Source organism: Phoxinus phoxinus, assembly GCF_949152265.1.
Source record: "Phoxinus phoxinus genome assembly, chromosome: 22".
Classification (NCBI taxonomy): Eukaryota; Metazoa; Chordata; class Actinopteri; order Cypriniformes; family Leuciscidae; genus Phoxinus; species Phoxinus phoxinus.
Window position 1 is genome coordinate 28,573,092 of NC_136897.1, and position 20,936 is coordinate 28,594,027.

General features: G+C 39.1%; 1 protein-coding gene across 2 annotated transcripts in view; it reads right to left on the reverse strand.

Moving 5' to 3' along the window:
- sos1 (son of sevenless homolog 1) overlaps positions 1-20,786 on the reverse strand; it is a 50,432-nt gene extending 29,646 nt beyond the window's left edge. For both annotated transcript variants that reach the window (XM_079597843.1, XM_079597842.1), the window contains exons 1-7: positions 20,102-20,786; positions 11,111-11,236; positions 8,182-8,313; positions 5,513-5,677; positions 3,773-3,982; positions 1,571-1,714; positions 387-497 (exon numbers count right to left, since the gene is read on the reverse strand). In XM_079597843.1, the coding sequence (XP_079453969.1) occupies positions 387-497; positions 1,571-1,714; positions 3,773-3,982; positions 5,513-5,677; positions 8,182-8,313; positions 11,111-11,236; positions 20,102-20,188 (975 nt within the window). In that variant the 5' untranslated portion in view covers positions 20,189-20,786. The remainder of the gene's footprint in view (positions 1-386; positions 498-1,570; positions 1,715-3,772; positions 3,983-5,512; positions 5,678-8,181; positions 8,314-11,110; positions 11,237-20,101) is intronic.
- Positions 20,787-20,936: the final 150 nt, after the last annotated feature.

The window sequence follows — 20,936 nt, forward strand, 5'->3', positions numbered from 1 at the left end:
GATTTTCTCAATGTTTACATTTTTTTGCTCCTCAGATTCCAGATTTTCAATAGTTGTGTCTCGACCAAATATTGTCCTATCCTAACACACCACACATCAATGGAGAGATTATTTATTCAGCTTTATATGATGTATACATCTCTATTTCACAAAATTGACCCATGTGACTGGTTTTGTGGTCACATTTGTGTAAGCAGTCATCTCGAATTTTAAATGTGAGAAGGTATGATTATGATTATGGGGTGGAAATGTAGGCGAATGTTATTGTATTACTTTTATTTTTTATGTATATTGTTATGTTGTGTTGGTGTACTTGTGTGTGGTGTATATCTAAACTAATCTAAAGACTTTGCAGTGGTGCGTGTGTGTGTGTGTGTGTGCCTGACCTGCAGGTAAATGGCGGCTCCGGGTTTGTACAGCTGACTGAGGAAGTGTTCGTGGAAGCCGGTGCGGAGGATGTCCTGTGCGTACGTCTCGTAGGGGTCGAAGGCCAGCTCCTGAAAATGGCCAACACCCGAGAGTTAACACATGACCCGCCGCACAGCCCGCCGTGACCTGTATTGTTACGGCACCAGGAAAAACAAGCGTGTGTGTGTTTGAGAGGCCGCGGGGTCAGTCGGTGTGTGTGTGTGTGTGTGTGTGGAGGAGGAGCGGTGTGTGTTCTGGGAGGATCGTATCGGTGTCGTTCTCACAAAACACAACATGCACTACATTTCCATTATCAAAGCTTACATAAAAGTTACTTCATATATATATATATATATATATATATACATATGAAAAAGATTTATTTATTTCTCATTGGAAAATAATATTAAATAAAATAAACAAATTAAACTTACTATTATTAATTACATTTATAAAAATATTTATTGTAAATTATAATATTATAAAAAAAAATTATTAAATTACTACTGTTATTACTAGTTTTGTTTATTTAAAATGAAAATAATTTATTATAAATTAAAAAAGATTAAATTATTATTAATACAAATTGAATTAAAAGACTATTAATTACATGATTATTATTAAACTTAATTAACTATTTTTAGTTTTAGAAATTAATATACAAAGAAATTAATATATATACACACACATATAATTATAATATATAGTAGTTAAATTAAATATATTATAATTACATTAAAATCATTTACATTAGATTATATTATTTTTAGTAGTATTATTTAAAAAATAATTCATTAAATTATTATTATTATTTATTAGATTTATAAAAAATAAATAATACTATTTCTAAATACAAATTAATTAATTCAATTATTACTGATATTATATATATGTATATATATATATATATATATATATATATACAGTTTTAATAAAAAATAAAAAATATCTACATTAATTATAAATTATATTAGTATTAAAAATGATAATAAATGATACTAATAAAAATCAGTTTGTTTGAAAAAATATATATATTCAATTGATTTTCATTTAATGTAGCCATTGCACTTTACCAAAAATAATTAAAAACAATCATATTATGATATATATGATTATAAATCATTTAAACGTGTGTGTGTGTGTGTGTGTGTGTCTGTCTGACCTCAGCGAGGTCTTCGAAGCAGCTGCCGACCAGCGGGTGAGGGCTCGTCTCATCGGTCATCTCCACCGTATCCTCGATCAACCCCAGCAGCTTCACCGTCACCTCATGGATGTCCACGATACGGCTGAAGATGTTCTCGACGTCCTACAGACAGAGACAGAGAGAGAGGAGGAGTGTGAAGGTGAGGAAGAGGAGTGTGTGAGGAGGAGTGTGAGGATGAAGATGAGGAAGAGGAGTGTGTGAGGAGTGTGTGAGGATGATGATGAGGAGTGTGTGAGGAGTGTGTGTGAGGAGGAGTGTGTGAGGAGTGTGTGAGGAGTGTGTGAGGATGATGATGAGGAGTGTGTGAGGAGTGTGTGTGAGGAGAGTGTGTGAGGAGTGTGTGTGAGGAGTGTGTGAGGAGGAGTGTGTGAGGAGTGTGTGAGGAGAAGTGTGTGAGGAGAAGTGTGTGAGGAGGAGTGTGAGGATGAGGATGAAGAGGAGTGTGAAGATGAGGAGTGTGTGAGGATGATGATGAGGAGTGTGTGAGGAGGAGTGTGTGAGGAGTGTGTGAGGATGATGATGAGGAGTGTGTGAGGATGATGATGAGGAGTGTGTGAGGAGAAGTGTGTGAGGATGATGATGAGGAGTGTGTGAGGATGATGATGAGGAGTGTGTGAGGAGAAGTGTGTGAGGATGATGATGAGGAGTGTGTGAGGATGATGATGAGGAGTGTGTGAGGAGAAGTGTGTGAGGATGATGATGAGGAGTGTGTGAGGATGATGATGAGGAGTGTGTGAGGAGAAGTGTGTGAGGATGATGATGAGGAGTGTGTGAGGATGATGATGAGGAGTGTGTGAGGAGGAGTGTGTGAGGATGATGATGAGGAGTGTGTGAGGAGGAGTGTGTGAGGAGTGTGTGAGGAGTGTGTGTGAGGAGGAGTGTGTGAGGAGTGTGTGAGGAGTGTGTGAGGATGATGATGAGGAGTGTGTGAGGAGTGTGTGTGAGGAGAGTGTGTGAGGAGTGTGTGTGAGGAGTGTGTGAGGAGGAGTGTGTGAGGAGTGTGTGAGGAGAAGTGTGTGAGGAGAAGTGTGTGAGGAGGAGTGTGAGGATGAGGATGAAGAGGAGTGTGAAGATGAGGAGTGTGTGAGGATGATGATGAGGAGTGTGTGAGGAGGAGTGTGTGAGGAGTGTGTGAGGATGATGATGAGGAGTGTGTGAGGATGATGATGAGGAGTGTGTGAGGAGGAGTGTGTGAGGAGTGTGTGAGGATGATGATGAGGAGTGTGTGAGGAGTGTGTGAGGAGTGTGTGAGGATGATGATGAGGAGTGTGTGAGGAGTGTGTGTGAGGAGAGTGTGTGAGGAGTGTGTGTGAGGAGTGTGTGAGGAGGAGTGTGTGAGGAGTGTGTGAGGAGAAGTGTGTGAGGAGAAGTGTGTGAGGAGGAGTGTGAGGATGAGGATGAAGAGGAGTGTGAAGATGAGGAGTGTGTGAGGATGATGATGAGGAGTGTGTGAGGAGGAGTGTGTGAGGAGTGTGTGAGGATGATGATGAGGAGTGTGTGAGGATGATGATGAGGAGTGTGTGAGGAGGAGTGTGTGAGGAGGAGTGTGAGGATGAGGATGAAGAGGAGTGTGAAGATGAGGAGTGTGTGAGGATGATGATGAGGAGTGTGTGAGGAGGAGTGTGTGAGGAGTGTGTGAGGATGATGATGAGGAGTGTGTGAGGAGGAGTGTGTGAGGAGGAGTGTGAGGATGAGGATGAAGAGGAGTGTGAAGATGAGGAGTGTGTGAGGATGATGATGAGGAGTGTGTGAGGAGGAGTGTGTGAGGAGTGTGTGAGGAGAAGTGTGTGAGGATGATGATGAGGAGTGTGTGAGGATGATGATGAGGAGTGTGTGAGGAGGAGTGTGTGAGGATGATGATGAGGAGTGTGTGAGGAGGAGTGTGTGAGGAGGAGTGTGAGGATGAGGATGAAGAGGAGTGTGAAGATGAGGAGTGTGTGAGGAAGAGGAGTGTGAGGAGTGTGTGAGGATTGTGAGGAAGAGGAGTGTGTGAGGAAGAGGAGTGTGAGGAGTGTGTGAGTGTGAGGAAGACTCACGTGAGAGGAGAACAGCATGTTGTTGCAGTTGAAGGGCTCGCGGAACACCTTGATGATGAGGAGTGTGTGAGGAGTGTGTGAGGAGTGTGTGTGGATGATGAAGAGGAGTGTGAGGAAGACTCACGTGAGAGGAGAACAGCATGTTGTTGCAGTTGAAGGGCTCGCGGAACACCTTGATGATGAGGTTGAGGTCCCTCAGATACTGGCGTACCTCGGCCATGAAGGCCTTCACCAGGTCGTAGTACATCTGCTCCTCTGAGGCCGACGGCTCTTCGTCCATCAGAGGAAACACACTGATGTCCTCCTCCACCTGATGGAACATGTCCATCAGCACCTGCAACCACAGCAACAGGGCGGGGCTTGAGCAACAGGGCGGAGCTTGAGCAACAGGGCGGGGCTTGAGCAACAGGGCGGGGCTTGAGCAACAGGGCGGGGCTTGAGCAACAGGGCGGGGCTTGAGCAACAGGGCAGACCTTGAGCAACAGGGCGGGGCTTGAGCAACAGGGCGGACCTTGAGCAACAGGGCGGGGCTTGAGCAACAGGGCGGAGCTTGAGCAACAGGGCGGAGCTTGAGCAACAGGGCGGAGCTTGAGCAACAGGGCGGAGCTTGAGCAACAGGGCGGAGCTTGAGCAACAGGGCGGAGCTTGAGCAACAGGGCGGGGCTTGAGCAACAGGGCGGGGCTTGAGCAACAGGGCGGACCTTGAGCAACAGGGCGGGGCTTGAGCAACAGGGCGGAGCTTGAGCAACAGGGCGGAGCTTGAGCAAAAGGGCGGAGCTTGAGCAACAGGGGCGTGGCTTGACCAACAGGGGCGGAGCTTGAGCAAGTGTTTTCATGCAAGCACATACTGTATACTGTAAATATTAAATATTTCATATATTGAAATATTTAATGCCTTGATTTTTTTCTTATTTTTTTCATTTTTCAAACGTGTATATATATATATTTATTTGATTTAATATTATATATTGATATTAAATATAGGCATTATAATTTTACAGTTGCAATGTAAAATTATTTAATTAATATTGAAAATGGAGAAATAAAATTTTAGACACACACGTATATATATATATATATAATTTGATATTTATTTATATACATGTAATATTTATTATATTTAGTATTGTAATTTTACAGATGTCATGTAAAAAATATTTGTTATTATATTTAGTATTATATATGATATTAAATATAAGTATTGTAATTTTACAGTTGTAATGTAAAATAAAATTATTTAATACTACATTAAAATTATTATATTATTTTTATTATGTTATATTTCACTGTAAAATAAAATATATTATAGTAAAATGTCTTATATTTTTATTTAGTAATAATAGTATGACTACTACTACATTATTATTATTTTAGTCATATTGATATATATTAATCATAAAATTGCTGCCCTACCAACAAGCACAGAATTAGTTTTTATTATATTTTAAATATTTTTTATAAATATTACATTTTATACACTTTTTTTTTCACAAGACAAATTTATAAAAAAAAAAAACAGTTTTCAGATTTTTTTTATGCCCAGTGTTATTAACATTAGCCCTTTTTATATATATATATATTTTTTTTGTTTTAAAGTTTGAGTCATTTCATGCGCTTTAGTCATTTTATATATATTTTTTTAAGCTTTGCAATTAAGGTTTAATTTATTTTTATTTCAGTTTTAGTTTATTTCCAGTTAATAATGTTTAGTGTTTCAACTCAAACTCATATTTGTTTATTTCCAATGCAACATTTTGTCATTTTCGTTTACTAATGTTTATTTTATTTCAGTTTTAATATGAACAGAAACGTGTGTAATCGAGTTAGTTGACGACAGCGTGGCTGGCGTTCGGTGATGTCATACCTTATCCGCACACATGGCCACCGTGATGTCCTGCTGCGAGATCTCATAATGGCGGATGTTTCGTACGTAGTTTCCCGCCAGCTTCAGGATATCGGCCGAGATGTACTCCAGCACCGCCACGATGTACACGGACACCTGGTGGTCGATCTTATACCCCAGAACCTCCTGCAGGAGAGACACGATCACATGATCAGCTCATGCACTCGTGCTTAAAGCGGTGCTATAATAATGCCCTGTCACAAGATGTACAATAAGTCTGATGTCCCCAGAGTGTGTGTGTGAAGTTTGAGCTCAAAATACCCCACAGATATTTTTATATAGCATGTTAAAATTGTCACTTTTTCAGGGTGAGCACCGTTTGTGTCTGTCCCTTTAAATGCAAATGAGCCGCTGCCACTACAGGTGAATAGGGTAATTTTTTAACGAGCAGATATCACTATGAAACTTTCCCAGTTGATCTACATTAAGATGAGAAAAAAATGTATTACAAGTTTTCTGTAATTTAATGTTTAAATATGCAAATGAGGCAGTATCTAATTGAATATGCGCTAATTTGCATATTTAAAAAAAAAACGAAATCTGAGAATTGGATAATGATTTTTTCATTGTGTTCACATATTAGATGGGGGAAATTACAGAGGGATTTATGGATATCTACTTTTGTTATCCTGTAAATCAGAATATACTGTCAAAAGCCTTAAAAAATAGATTTTCGCCATGTTTTCTGGAATAAAATGTTATATAAATCAGGCTATGAATAATATATTTACAAATCCCTCTGTAAATGTCTTCATAATATAACTAGGCACAAGACTGGAAGGTTTGGTGTATATCGGTGCGACTGAAGTGGAGATTTCGGACTTGGAGAATGAGAGAAGTCATTTTGAGAAAACATCATTTTATCATCAGCCAATGAGATTGCGCATTCAGCCCTTTTACTTTCACGATTGGCTGCTGATAAAAAGGAAATGACCATATTTGATCTGACAGCATTGTACAGGAGAGAGAGAGCTTTCCAGCGGTGTGTGTGAGACGGTGCAGACAGAGATCGCGGATCATGATGATTTATAACGCCAACTTTAAAATGAATTTATGAGAAATCTACAGACGCAAACAGACACAGTTAGTAAAATAAAGCCCTAAATGTGTATTTCTGACTTTTGTTCACAACAAGTCTAAAGAAGACATGTTATTGAAAACAAATATCCAAAAATCTCAAAATTGACCAGTGAAAAAAATTTTTTTTGTCTCGCCTTAAAATTCTAGTTTGAGCGTTGTAACTTTGCAGATGTTGTTTATGATCAAACACAACATTACACACTAACTACAGTTAGAAAAGTCAAATCATGATCAACCCCCCCTTTAATGGACACATGAACATAAAAGAGCAAAGCAATTATTTAAGAGAATAAGTGATTATTGCAGGTGCCAGTAAAACACACTGGAGGGATTCTGGCATGTTGTGTTGAGCAGCAGCGCCATCTACAGGACAACTCGACTCAACGCTTGTTTATACAGCACTTTCACAATAACTGAGGGTTTATCAAAGTGCTGTACAAACACACCTGCCTTTAATTTTCAAGTGATCCTGAAGACCTTAATTGGTTGCTTCAGGTGTGTGTGTGATTAGGGCTGGAGATGGACTGTGCAGGAGCAGGATTGGGCTCCCCTGAACTAACCCAACCAGGCCCCGCCCCTTTATTCTGCGTATGAGTTATTTAACCCCTTATCAAGCACCCCCTTTTTTTTAATAGACATGAAATGCACTTTCCGAACTTAAATGTTTGTAATTCAAGAATGCTTTGGAATATAGATGTAAGATTGGTCTTGTTTTTAAGAAGACACTTGGCAGATTTTTTTAATAAATTAAGAAAGTTAAACAGAAAAAAAGTTATAGAAGTTTGAGTTTATGAAAATGTACAAAGTTAAAAATTTAATTATTATTTTTATATAAAATGTATATTTTCAAAACCTGGTGGACTCTAAAAATGCCAAAAAAATCAAAGCCAAAAATCTGAACATGTTTCAAATGTTAGGTTGATATCTCTTGAAATGAGCGTTCAGTGAGATTTAGTTTGGGCGCAGTACCACACTTCTCCACTAGTGTACATCACTGCCCATATAAGGGCGTCTCCATTTCCATATGTGGTTTGAGTCTGAACCATTATTTTTTACAATTTTCATACAATTTATGAAGTAGACATCATATTCAGAAGTAGTGTTGGAAGTTTGGCAGATTTAGAAATGAACTCAACCTCTAAGAAACACAGAAGATCACGTATGTGCATTATAGCTCGCTGCACATCACTAATGCTGAATCTATTATTGTTTTCTTTATATTTAAAACATTTTCAGAGCTTTTTTTCTAAAAGAATTGAATGGATGCTATCTTTTGAACTCTTGGCATGAAAACAAACTGAGGTTTCTACCATTCTTTCATGATTTTTCATGTTCATCACGATTTCAAAATAAAGGTCTGAACACGCCTCAGGAGTATGAACATATTCTTGTTGCAAATTGATCAATTACGGCTCCTCTGTAATGTATTTTAAAATATGTAAACTAGAGATTGTAAGCTTTCAAATGATATATAGTTAGTCAAGATTAGTTTAGGTTTAGTATAGGATATTACTGTGTTAGATATGTAATGGCTGTAATGTCAGAATCACCTTCAGGAGCGGATGGATCTTGTCCACCGGCAGGGCTAAAGGGTTCCTCCTCTTCCTCTTCTCTATCGCAGCCTGAGCGTCCGCGATGGCCCATTTCTCGATCGGGTGCGGGAAACTCCTCTGCACACGCTCCTAAAAACCCACATATGAGAACATGAGATGGAGAACCCAGCAGAACCGCAAGCAAACAGAGCTTACATGTGGGGCGTCACTGAGGGATAAAGCACTGAGGGATGAAGCACGACTCCTTCACACGGTACAATGCGAGAGAGAGAGAGAGAGAGCGAGAGAGAGAGAGAGAGAGAGAGAGAGAGAGAGAGAGAGAGAGAGAGAGAGAGAGAGAGAGAGAGAGAGAGAGAGAGAGAGAGAGAGAGAGAGAGAGAGATGAAGAGTGATTATGATGGAGATGTGAGGAAGATGATGATGATGATCAGAGAACAAGCGGAGGGACCCGACCATGATAAACCAGCTAGCCGGTTTAGCATGCTCTGTGGTTGAGGTCTGAACCACACACTAAAGCACCTGTCCATCTCACAGCCGGCGTCTGTGAGCAACGGCCAAACACACAAAAACAAACACGTGAACATGAGTTAGTGAAGATCAGAGCGACTCAAGCGCTCATGGAGTCACACGTAAGAAACACATTAAAGCCAGTCACACAAGTTAAGACATTATTATAGTGAGTCCCATGATGCTCAGCAGGCGCGTTTCCATTACAGATTTTTTCTGAATGTCGATAAAAAACTATTGCGAAATGGCGGCGTTTCCATATCGTTGTTATGCGACTAAGGAGACGTGTGTGTGTGTGTGTTTGTGTGTGTGTGTTTTTGTGTGTGTGTGTGTTTTTGTGTGGTTGTGTGTGTGTTTTTGTGTGGTTGTGTGTGTGTGTTTTTGTGTGGTTGTGTGTGTGTGTGTGTGTGTGTGTGTGTGTGTGTGTGTGTGTGTGTGTGTGTGTGAGAGAGTGTGTGTGTGTGAGAGTGTGTGTGTGTGTGAGAGTGTGTGTGTGTGTGATCATTAATGGCGAGGAAAGACTCTTATACTGTGAGCGGCTCATATGTTGTGAACTCAGTTCTGCTTCGAGGTCTTGATCGTGGCGTTTCTGTGAGGTTTATAATCCAGTATTCCTGTCATTATTTAATCTTTTATGAGTTTAATAAAGAGTCTCGTCTTCTGTCCACACACACCGCATCCTCTACGTCAGGTGACTGTAAATGTGCAAAAACTGTTTCCATTGCAGTTTTGAGAAATATTATTTTTTTTGGATTGCCTGAAAAAAAAAACTCATCCGAGCGTAAAAACTTTTTTGCAATAAATTAGAGTTTTTGCGCAATTGACGTGTTTCTATTCGCAATTTCAATTTGCGCAATTTGAAGGCTAGTGTCTCGAAGCAACACGTCTCTCTTGCATCATAACTATATTTTTCATATTTTGTGGTCTGTCAGATTCAGATCTCAATGTGAGTGAATCTCACAAAGAGCCGGCTCATATTTCACCCTATAAAAAAATTAATTTAAGGACTTATTTGGAACTCTTCATTATTTTTATTTATCGCTAAATGTTTTTTTTTTATTTTTTTATTATGCAACAGTATAAATGTAGAATAATGAATACACATATGCAAATTAGGGCAGTGAAACAATTAATCACATCCAAATTTAAAGTTAAATATATATATATATAAATAATATATGTGTGTGTATAATTGTACTGTGTATAATTAAAAAAAATATTTTGTATATATAAATACACACACATGCATGTATATATTTAAGAAATATTTGCATGTAGATACTGTATATATAATCTATATTATATTTAAATTATTTTTATATATATATATAAAAAAAAATTATTGTGTGTGTATTTATATATACAAAATAATTATACAAAGTACACACACATACATATGTAAACACAAATTTTTATTTTGGATGCGATTAATCGTTGAACTAACCCTAATGCAAATATAATATACATTAATTTAAATACAAATATGGCCGAGAGTAAATGTACTTAATTGTGAGGAAACTGTCAAAATAGAATAATGATTCTACAAACATGCTTTATTTTCTTTGTGCAAAATATAATTTTAATATTTCTGCTTAAATATTGGCATGTTCTTGACACAACAGACACTCAAAATGTTAGAAAAAGATTCTATTTCCAATAAAAGCTGATATTTTCATCAAAGAATCCAACGCATCAGTTTCCATAAAAATATGAACTGTTTTCAACACTGATAATAATCATAAATGTGTCTTGAGCATCAGATCATCATATTATACTGATTTCTGGAGGATCATGTGACACTGAAGACTGGAGTAATGATGATAAATTCAGCTTTGATCACAGGAATAAATTACACTTTACTGTATATTCACATAGAATTTTTTTAAATAATATTTCACAATATGACTGTTTTTGTTTAGATAAATCCAGCCTTGCTGAGCAGAAGAGACCTTACCGATCCTAAACCTTTGAACGGCAACGTATATTCTCATAGAAAATAGTAATAGTAATAATATTTCACAATTTTTTTGAAATTCAAAAAATTGTGAAATATTATTACTATTTTACTGACCACAATCTTTTGAACAGTAGATCACGATCAACCTTTTAGCTCTACACAATTATTTTTTTTTTTATTCTAAATGTCATAATCATTTGTTAACAAACAAGTATTCATCACGTCAGTGATCTCATTGTTTCTGCCTTAAAATATTACATTGTTTAAATAAATAAAAAATTCTCTAACCGTGATTTTGTATATGTACATTTCTGAAATACATAACTTACACAGTAATATGGACTCATGCATTTTCTGTAAAGCTGCTTTGAAACGATGTGTATTGTGAAAAGCGCTCAATTGAATTAAATGATACTACTGTTGTGACGCGGTTAGCGTGGTTGGCATGGCGACGGCGTTCACCTCGACGTCCTGCACGGTGCGCGGCTGCGCCTGACAGAGTGTGTTGAGCAGCACCAGGATCAGGCCCTCGATGTACTGCAGCGCCTCCTGCTGCGACGACAGCTTCGGGTGCACCTGGTTCAGCACCTGCAACACAAGCACACACACGCCGTCAACACACAGCTCTGATGCAGTTATGTGTGTATGTGGTGTGTTTAATCTGCTTTAACACACACCATGTGTAAGTTCATAAGTGGACAGCATTGCTGAGTATTTTCTGCTTAAAACTGCAGAGAACCAAAGACAGTCTCAAAAACACGGTTTGAAATCGCTGGTGTTTCTGACGTCACACACTACCTTGACCAATCAGATCAACGTGTGATCGTCCACCAGTGGATCTCTGAGTGAGTGAGTGAGTGGAGGCGGGGCTCATTTGCATATTCATAGAAACGCACATACTAAATGAGGAAAGGGTGTCGAGTTACATTCAAGATATTTTAAGGAATGAAGAATATATTTTCAAGGAAAACACATTTAAATATGTCAGTTTGGTGATTAAATATGAGTTTTAAGGGATAAAATGATTGACTACAGGGCGACTTTAACAATCTGAGCAACATCTATTTGTTGAAATAAAATAATCATTAACTGGAATAAAATAATATATATAAAAAAAAAGATTAAACTTCTATACTGACAATATTAAATCTAACAAAACAAACAAAAAATAATTAAAAAAAGACAACAAAATTACTAAAACTATAAAAAAAATACATTAAAAAAAAACCTATAATAGTATGATACTAAAATAGCGAGTGTCTTTTTTCCACCTAAATCTGTGTGTGTGTGTGAGAGATTCGTCAGCTCCCACTGAGATGTTTAAAAGCGCTTCCTGATACAGTGAGACATACAGTGTGTGAGGGATTGTGGGTATTCTAGTGAAGCTTGCCTGAGGACGTCTTCCTGTTGAGACATCGTTCACGACACACACACACACACACACTTCCTCATGTGAAGTGTGTTTAAATGGGTTTCTGTGTGACATTCAGGGAAATCCTCAACACAAACTACGACGCTAACTAAACCACAGCACAGTGATGGACAGCTGTCAATCAACCTATACCCACAACAAGCCTCGTCAAGCATCTGTCATACAGTGGATCATAGAGATGCAGAATCATGATCGCATGTTCAGTTACGACACAAAACGCTCGACTTCTCCACAGTTATGAGAGGAATTTTACTCTGAGAAACCACAGCTAGTACAGGCCTGCGTTCACACACACACACACACACACACACACACACACACACACACACACACTTTACCCTGCTGTACCACAGTACAGAATGCAGGCGCTACAGTGACGACGTCAGACGCTCGAGTACAAACACGGTCGGGTTACTGGGGCAAGAAACATCTGCCACCGCTAAACCAATAAAACTGATTCATCAAGATCAAACTGAGTCATGAGCGGAGGGAAAACAGCAATTATGTGCATCATAAAAATATATATATATATTTTAAATATATATATATAAACATGTTTTGCATACAACAATCATTAAAAGTTGCTTAAATCAAATATTTAAAATTAATATAATCAAAATAAACCTTACTTATAATTAAATGATACAAATGTATTTAATACATAATTTTAAAATGAGAACAAACTAAATAAAACTTAAAAAATGACTCGTAAAAATGTAAAATTGAAGTATGTTAAAATAAAACAATCATTAAAAGTTGCATGAATCAAATATTTCAAATTACAATCATTTTAAAATTAAAATAATCTATATAAATCTTACTAGCAATTAAATGATAAAATGATGTATTTATACATTTGTAAGATAAGAACAAACTAAATAAAACTACTAAAACTAAAAAAATAACTCAGAAAAAATTAAGAATTTTAAAAATACAACATTCAAAATTAAATACTTATTAAAAGTTAATTAAATAAAATATGTAAAATTAAATAAAGTAAATAATTTTAAAATAAAACAAACTTACTAATGATTAAGTTCAAATATACATACATTTGAAATAGAACTAAAAATAAATGTAATCATTTAATCAATTAAATCATTAAAAAAAGTCAAATAAATTTTTTTTTAAATACCACTTATTAAAAGAGTCACAAATAAAACGCTTAATAAAAGTTAATTCAATCTTAAGAATTTAAGATTTTCTTAAATCTAAAATAAAAATGCTTACTAAAAGTTAATTAATTAATTAATAAGTGAATTATTTAAAAATAAAATTCATCAAAATAAAGCACCTAAAAAAGATGAAATATTTTGTTTGTTGACAAAACAGAGAACTGTGAACTTAGTTAAATCACTAAAATATTACATTTTAAATCTCAGAGGGATTTAGGTAAATATTTCAGCTCAAATGGGTTTGGCTGATATTTTGTGTTATTTTATAAAAAAAAATTAACAAACACTATCATTCACATGAAATCAAACCCTCTGAAGACATCAGAACGTTATGAAGTGCACACGGCTCTGGTTCTGTCTTCTGATTGGTCGACCCAGAGCTGCACCTGTAGAGACACACATGAAGCGGCGGGTGATGCGCGTCTGAGATCGACGACGGACTTCAGGACGCTTTCTGTTCCCATGCGCTTCAGACTCGATCACATGCCTGACGCTTCATTCCCAGCATTCCTGTGGCGGCACTATGGCGTGCTGGTATTTAGTGGGAATCCACAGTACAGTATGCTGACAGTGTGAGTGTGTGTGTGTGTGTGTGTGAGAACAGTCTGTGAAAACAGCAACACACAGTCAGCCTGTTCTCATTTACAATTCATGCAGCCACTTAAGCCGGTCCTGTGCTTCCCTCATGTTCATCTCTCTTCAGTGTTGCTGTGATCATGTACAGCTCCAGTTCTTCTATATCAGTGTCAGTGTTCCTGAACTCCTGAAACGCCTCCACTGTAGTCTCGAGATTCTTCCGGGAACGAACACGTCACAATATTCCTCATTATAATAATTAATGCGCAGAATAAAGGGGCGGGGCCTGGTTGAGGTAGTCAGTAGTGTGTTAAACTGGCGGTTATGGAAAGGGGCGGGGCATTTCCCAAACACTCGAAGCGCTCGACCAATCACAACACACTGATCCAGCCGACCAATCAGAGCACAGTGTGAATGACAGACAGACAGAGACAGACAAGAGACAGACAGACAGAGACAGACAAACGACAGATAGATGAACGACAGACAGACAGATGAACGACAGACAGACAGATGAACGACAGATGAACGACAGACAGACAGATGAACGACAGACAGACAGATGAACGACAGATGAACGACAGACAGACAGATGAACGACAGACAGACGACAGACAGACAAGAGACAGACAGACAGACAGTCAGATGAATGACAGACAGACAGACAGATGAACGACAGATAGACGAACGACAGACAGACAGATAGACGAACGACAGACAGACAGATGAACGACAGACAGACAGACAGATGAACGACAGACAGACAGACTAATGACAGACAGACAAACGAACGACAGACAGACAGATGAACGATAGACAGACAGACAGATGAACGACAGACAGACAGACAGATGAACGACAGACAGACAGATGAACGACAGACAGAACGACAGACAGACAGACAGATGAACGACAGACAGACAGACGAACGACAGACAGACAGATGAACGACAGACGACAGACAGACAGACAAGAGACAGACAGACAGACAGTCAGATGAATGACAGACAGACAGATGAACGACAGACAGACAGACAGACAGATGAACGACAGACAGACAGAGACAGACGAACGACAGACAGAGACAGACGAACGACAGACAGACAGAGACAGACGAACGACAGACAGACAGATGAACGACAGACTAACGACAGACAGACGAACGACAGACAGACAGACAGAGACAGATGAACGACAGACAGACAGAGACAGATGAACGACAGATAGACAGACAGACAGACTAACGACAGACAGACAGATGAACGACAGACAGACAGACAGACAGACAGACAGATGAATGACAGACAGACAGACAGACAGAGACAGACGAACGACAGAGAGACAGACAGAGACAGATGAACGACAGACAGACAGACAGAGACAGATGAACGACAGACAGACAGACAGAGACAGATGAACGACAGACAGACAGACAGAGACAGACGAACGACAGACAGACAGAGACAGACGAACGACAGACAGACAGACAGAGACAGATGAACGACAGACAGACAGACAGACGAACGACAGACAGACAGAGACAGACGAACGACAGAGAGACAGACAGAGACAGATGAACGACAGACAGACAGACAGAGACAGACGAACGACAGACAGACAGAGACAGACGAACGACAGAGAGACAGACAGAGACAGATGAACGACAGACAGACAGACAGACAGAGACAGATGAACGACAGACAGACAGAGACAGACGAACGACAGACAGACAGAGACAGACAGAGACAGACGAACGACAGACAGACGAACGACAGAGAGACAGACAGAGACAGATGAACGACAGACAGACAGACAGAGACAGATGAACGACAGACAGACAGACAGAGACAGATGAACGACAGACAGACAGACAGAGACAGACGAACGACAGACAGACAGACAGAGACAGACAGACAGAGACAGACGAACGACAGAGAGACAGACAGAGACAGATGAACGACAGACAGACAGACAGAGACAGATGAACGACAGACAGACAGACAGAGACAGATGAACGACAGACAGACAGACAGAGACAGACGAACGACAGACAGACAGAGACAGATGAACGACAGACAGACAGAGACAGACGAACGACAGAGAGACAGACAGACAGATGAACGACAGACAGACAGAGACAGATGAACGACAGACAGACAGACAGACAGACGAACGACAGTCAGACAGAGACAGACGAACGACAGACAGACAGACAGAGACAGATGAACGACAGACAGACAGACAGACAGAGACAGATGAACGACAGACAGACAGAGACAGACGAACGACAGACAGACAGAGACAGACAGAGACAGACGAACGACAGACAGACGAACGACAGAGAGACAGACAGAGACAGATGAACGACAGACAGACAGACAGAGACAGATGAACGACAGACAGACAGACAGAGACAGATGAACGACAGACAGACAGACAGAGACAGACGAACGACAGACAGACAGACAGAGACAGACAGACAGAGACAGACGAACGACAGAGAGACAGACAGAGACAGATGAACGACAGACAGACAGACAGAGACAGATGAACGACAGACAGACAGACAGAGACAGACGAACGACAGACAGACAGAGACAGATGAACGACAGACAGACAGAGACAGACGAACGACAGAGAGACAGACAGACAGATGAACGACAGACAGACAGAGACAGATGAACGACAGACAGACAGACAGACAGACGAACGACAGTCAGACAGAGACAGATGAACGACAGACAGACAGACAGACAGATGAACGACAGACAGACAGAGACAGACGAACGACAGATGAACGACAGAGACAGACAGACAGACAGATGAACGACAGTCAGACAGAGACAGACGAACGACAGACAGACAGACAGACAGACGAACGACAGAGAGACAGACAGAGACAGACGAACGACAGACAGATGAACGACAGACAGACAGACAGACAGATGAACGACAGACAGACAGAGACAGACGAACGACAGACAGACAGACAGACAGAGACAGACGAACGACAGACAGACAGACACAGACAAACGACAGAGAGACAGACAGAGACAGATGAACGACAGACAGACAGAGACAGATGAACGACAGACAGACAGAGACAGACAGATGAACGACAGACAGACAGACAGATGAACGACAGACAGACAGACAGACAGAGACAGACGAACGACAGACAGACAGATGAACGACAGACAGATGAATGACAGACAGATGAATGACAGACAGGCAGACAGATGAATGACAGACAGACAGACAGATGGATGGATGAATGAACGACAGACAGACGGATAGATGAACGACAGACAGACAGATGAACGACAGACAGACAGACAGACAGATGAACGACAGACAGACATATAGATGAACGACAGACAGACGGATAGATGAACGACAGACAGACAGACAGACAGACAGATGGATAAATGACAGACAGACAGACAGATGGATGGATGAATGAATGAACGACAGACAGACGGATAGATGAACGACAGACAGACAGATGAACGACAGACAGACAGACAGACAGATGAACGACAGACAGACAGATAGATGAACGACAGACAGACACACAGATGAACGACAGACAGACAGACAGATGAACGACAGACAGACAGATAGATGAACGACAGACAGACGGATAGATGAACGACAGACAGACAGACAGACAGACAGACAGATGGATAAATGACAGACAGACAGACAGACAGACAGATGGATAAATGACAGACAGACAGACAGACAGATATATTCCTGTTTTTCCATTCCCAAATGTATGACTTCTTCAAATTATAATGTAAGGCTTTTCTAATAGCATGTACGACTTGTTATGGCCTAAATGTGATACAACTGAATGTAAGGGTTTAAGGATCCGCAGAAAAGCAGAGGAGCGTCTGATAGTGAACAGACGGAGGACAGACGAGTGAGTTCTGCAGCGAGCGGTTGCTATGGATTCAATGTCACAGAAAGCAGCAAGAAACCACAAGAAAGCTGCCAAGCACAACAGTGTGTGTGTGTGTGTGTCGTCTCGTCCACCACAGACGCTGAAACTGCAGCCAGCAGGACGCCATTTTGGATCTGCACACAGACGAGACGCTGGATTCTGATTGGTCGATCTCAGTTCTGACCCCTGAACACCTGCAGCTCGATCAAACTATCTTCATATTCAGACGATCTGAGATCATCTTGATTTATTATCCACCGATAAAGACATTTTCAGTAAATATTGTGTATTCAGTCATGCCGCACATCACCAAATAATAATTAGGCTTGTTATAAACCAATCAGAACCTCACAGGTCTCATAATTCTCAATATCACCACATATCGAACTAATAACTCCAACAACCTACAACTATAAGTACATCCAAGTTTATCTGCATACATCCAATGAAGTCAATGAAGAAAAAAAGTGTCTCAAACAATATTTGCATTATCGCAGTGATATATATATATACATAAAGTTGATATGCAAGTATATCCAACTTTCTTCACAAACAGTACTCAAGATCATACAAAGTCATAATTATAACAGTTTAGATTATGACATTAAGTTTAAATTATGACATTAAGTTATGAGATGAACAGAAATTATGACTTAAAAGTAGAAATTACAACATATTACATAGTCAGAATTATATGAAAAATTATAAAATTATGACACTATAAAATTTTTCATTTTTATGAAATGAAAAGTAGAAATCATGACATTAAGTCAAAATTATGACTTGTCACCTCATAAATATGATGTGGTATGCCATAATTTTGACCATCGCATCATAATCATGTCTTTTTGTGTGATTATTGCAATTCTTTATGTCCTAATATTGACGTTTCATCTTTCAAATATGACATAGAACGTCATAATTTTGACTATCACATCATAACGTCTTTTTATGTCATTATTTCGACTCTTTAGGTCATAATATTAATGTTTAATCTTATAATTATGACATAGTATGTCATAATTTTGACCATTGCATCATAATCATGTCTTTTTGTGCGATTATTGCAACTCTTTATGTCCTAATATTGACGTTTCATCTTTCAAATATGACATAGTATGTCATAATTTTGACCATTGCATCATAATCATGTCTTTTTGTGTGATTATTGCAACTCTTTATGTCCTAATATTGACGTTTCATCTTTCAAATATGACATAGTATGTCATAATTTTGACCATTGCATCATAATCATGTCTTTTTGTGTGATTATTGCAACTCTTTATGTCCTAATATTGACGTTTCATCTTTCAAATATGACATAGAACGTCATAATTTTGACTATCACATCATAACGTCTTTTTATGTCATTATTTCGACTCTTTAGGTCATAATATTGTTTTATCTTATAATTATGACATAGTATGTCATAATTTTGACCATTGCATCATAATCATGTCTTTTTGTGCGATTATTGCAACTCTTTATGTCCTAATATTGACGTTTCATCTTTCAAATATGACATAGTATGTCATAATTTTGACCATTGCATCATAATCATGTCTTTTTGTGTGATTATTGCAACTCTTTATGTCCTAATATTGACGTTTCATCTTTCAAATATGACATAGTATGTCATAATTTTGACCATTGCATCATAATCATGTCTTTTTGTGTGATTATTGCAACTCTTTATGTCCTAATATTGACGTTTCATCTTTCAAATATGACATAGAACGTCATAATTTTGACTATCACATCATAACGTCTTTTTATGTCATTATTTCGACTCTTTAGGTCATAATATTGTTTTATCTTATAATTATGACATAGTATGTCATAATTTTGACCATTGCATCATAATCATGCCTTATTGTGTGATTATTGATACTCTTTAGGTCCTAATATTGACATTTCAACTTTCAAATATGACTTATGTCATAATTTTGACTATCGCTCGCATCATAATCATATCTTTTTATGTATTTCGACACTTTAGGTCACAATATTAATGTTTTATCTTATAAATATGACATAGCACGTCATAATTTCGAAGTTGTCAGTCATAATAAAGATTTACCAAAGCATGTGTGTGTCTTCCATGCATTATATCGGCCAGTTGCTCTTCGGATATCGGCACTCAGATAAGAGCTCGTTATCATTATCGGCCGATGATAAACTCACACAGTAAAGATCAAAGACAAGGTCATGGGTTCGATTCCCAGGAGCACGTGATCTGATATTATGTAGATCTGTATTGCAATGCAAGTCCCTTTGGATAAAAGCATTGGTCAGGTATGATGCGTGACTGACAGCTGTCTCACCTTGTTGAGTGACGGCACCAACAGTCCTCTCCATTTGGGCGCGTTCTCCTCACTGTAGAAATCATACTGGAAGGGCGCAGCCTGCATGACTGTGTGTGTGTGTGTGTGTGTGTGTGTGTGTCACATCCACCTGATCTCACACACCGGCTCAAAGCATCCAGCCAGAGGAGGATGAGGAGGAGGAGGAAGAGCACACCTGCTTAATGTGACCATTTCATCCTCCAGACAGTCCGTCAGGCATGTGTTATCGATCAGATACCGATCAGAAGTGTGTATCAGTGCGCGCGCATCTCCTCAGGGCTCCTCTGTTATCGATCAGATATTGATGAGGTATCGATCAGTCTGATCAGTGACTCCAGTCACGGAGCGCATCTGTTTTCAGGACACTCGCTGTTTTTGACGCTGACGCGCGTGTTTTGATCAGATCTCAGTGTTTTATTGATCCGCGTTCATTCGGGCGGTTCATGAACATGCGCATTAAAACGCCTCCAAAAACTCTCTGCTCTCGCCGCGTTTCGCGTCAGTCGCTCCACACGCGCCGCGTCAAACACACGAGCACCCGACGAAGCGCAAAAGTCCAAGCCGAGAGGAAAAACTGAGGGTAGAAAAGAAAGATTCTCTCCGCGGTTTGAAAGAGACGAAGCAAAAACACTGAGCGTGTGATGACGCAATGACGCACGGCGACGCAGACGAAACTAGCAGAGCGCCGGGACGCAGATCGCAGGTCACTCCCGTCACCCGGAAAGTAAAACATAATTAATAATAAGGATGTATAAAATTGAACAAGTATAATAATATATAATATTAAATATACATAAAAAAAAAAAAAAAAGTG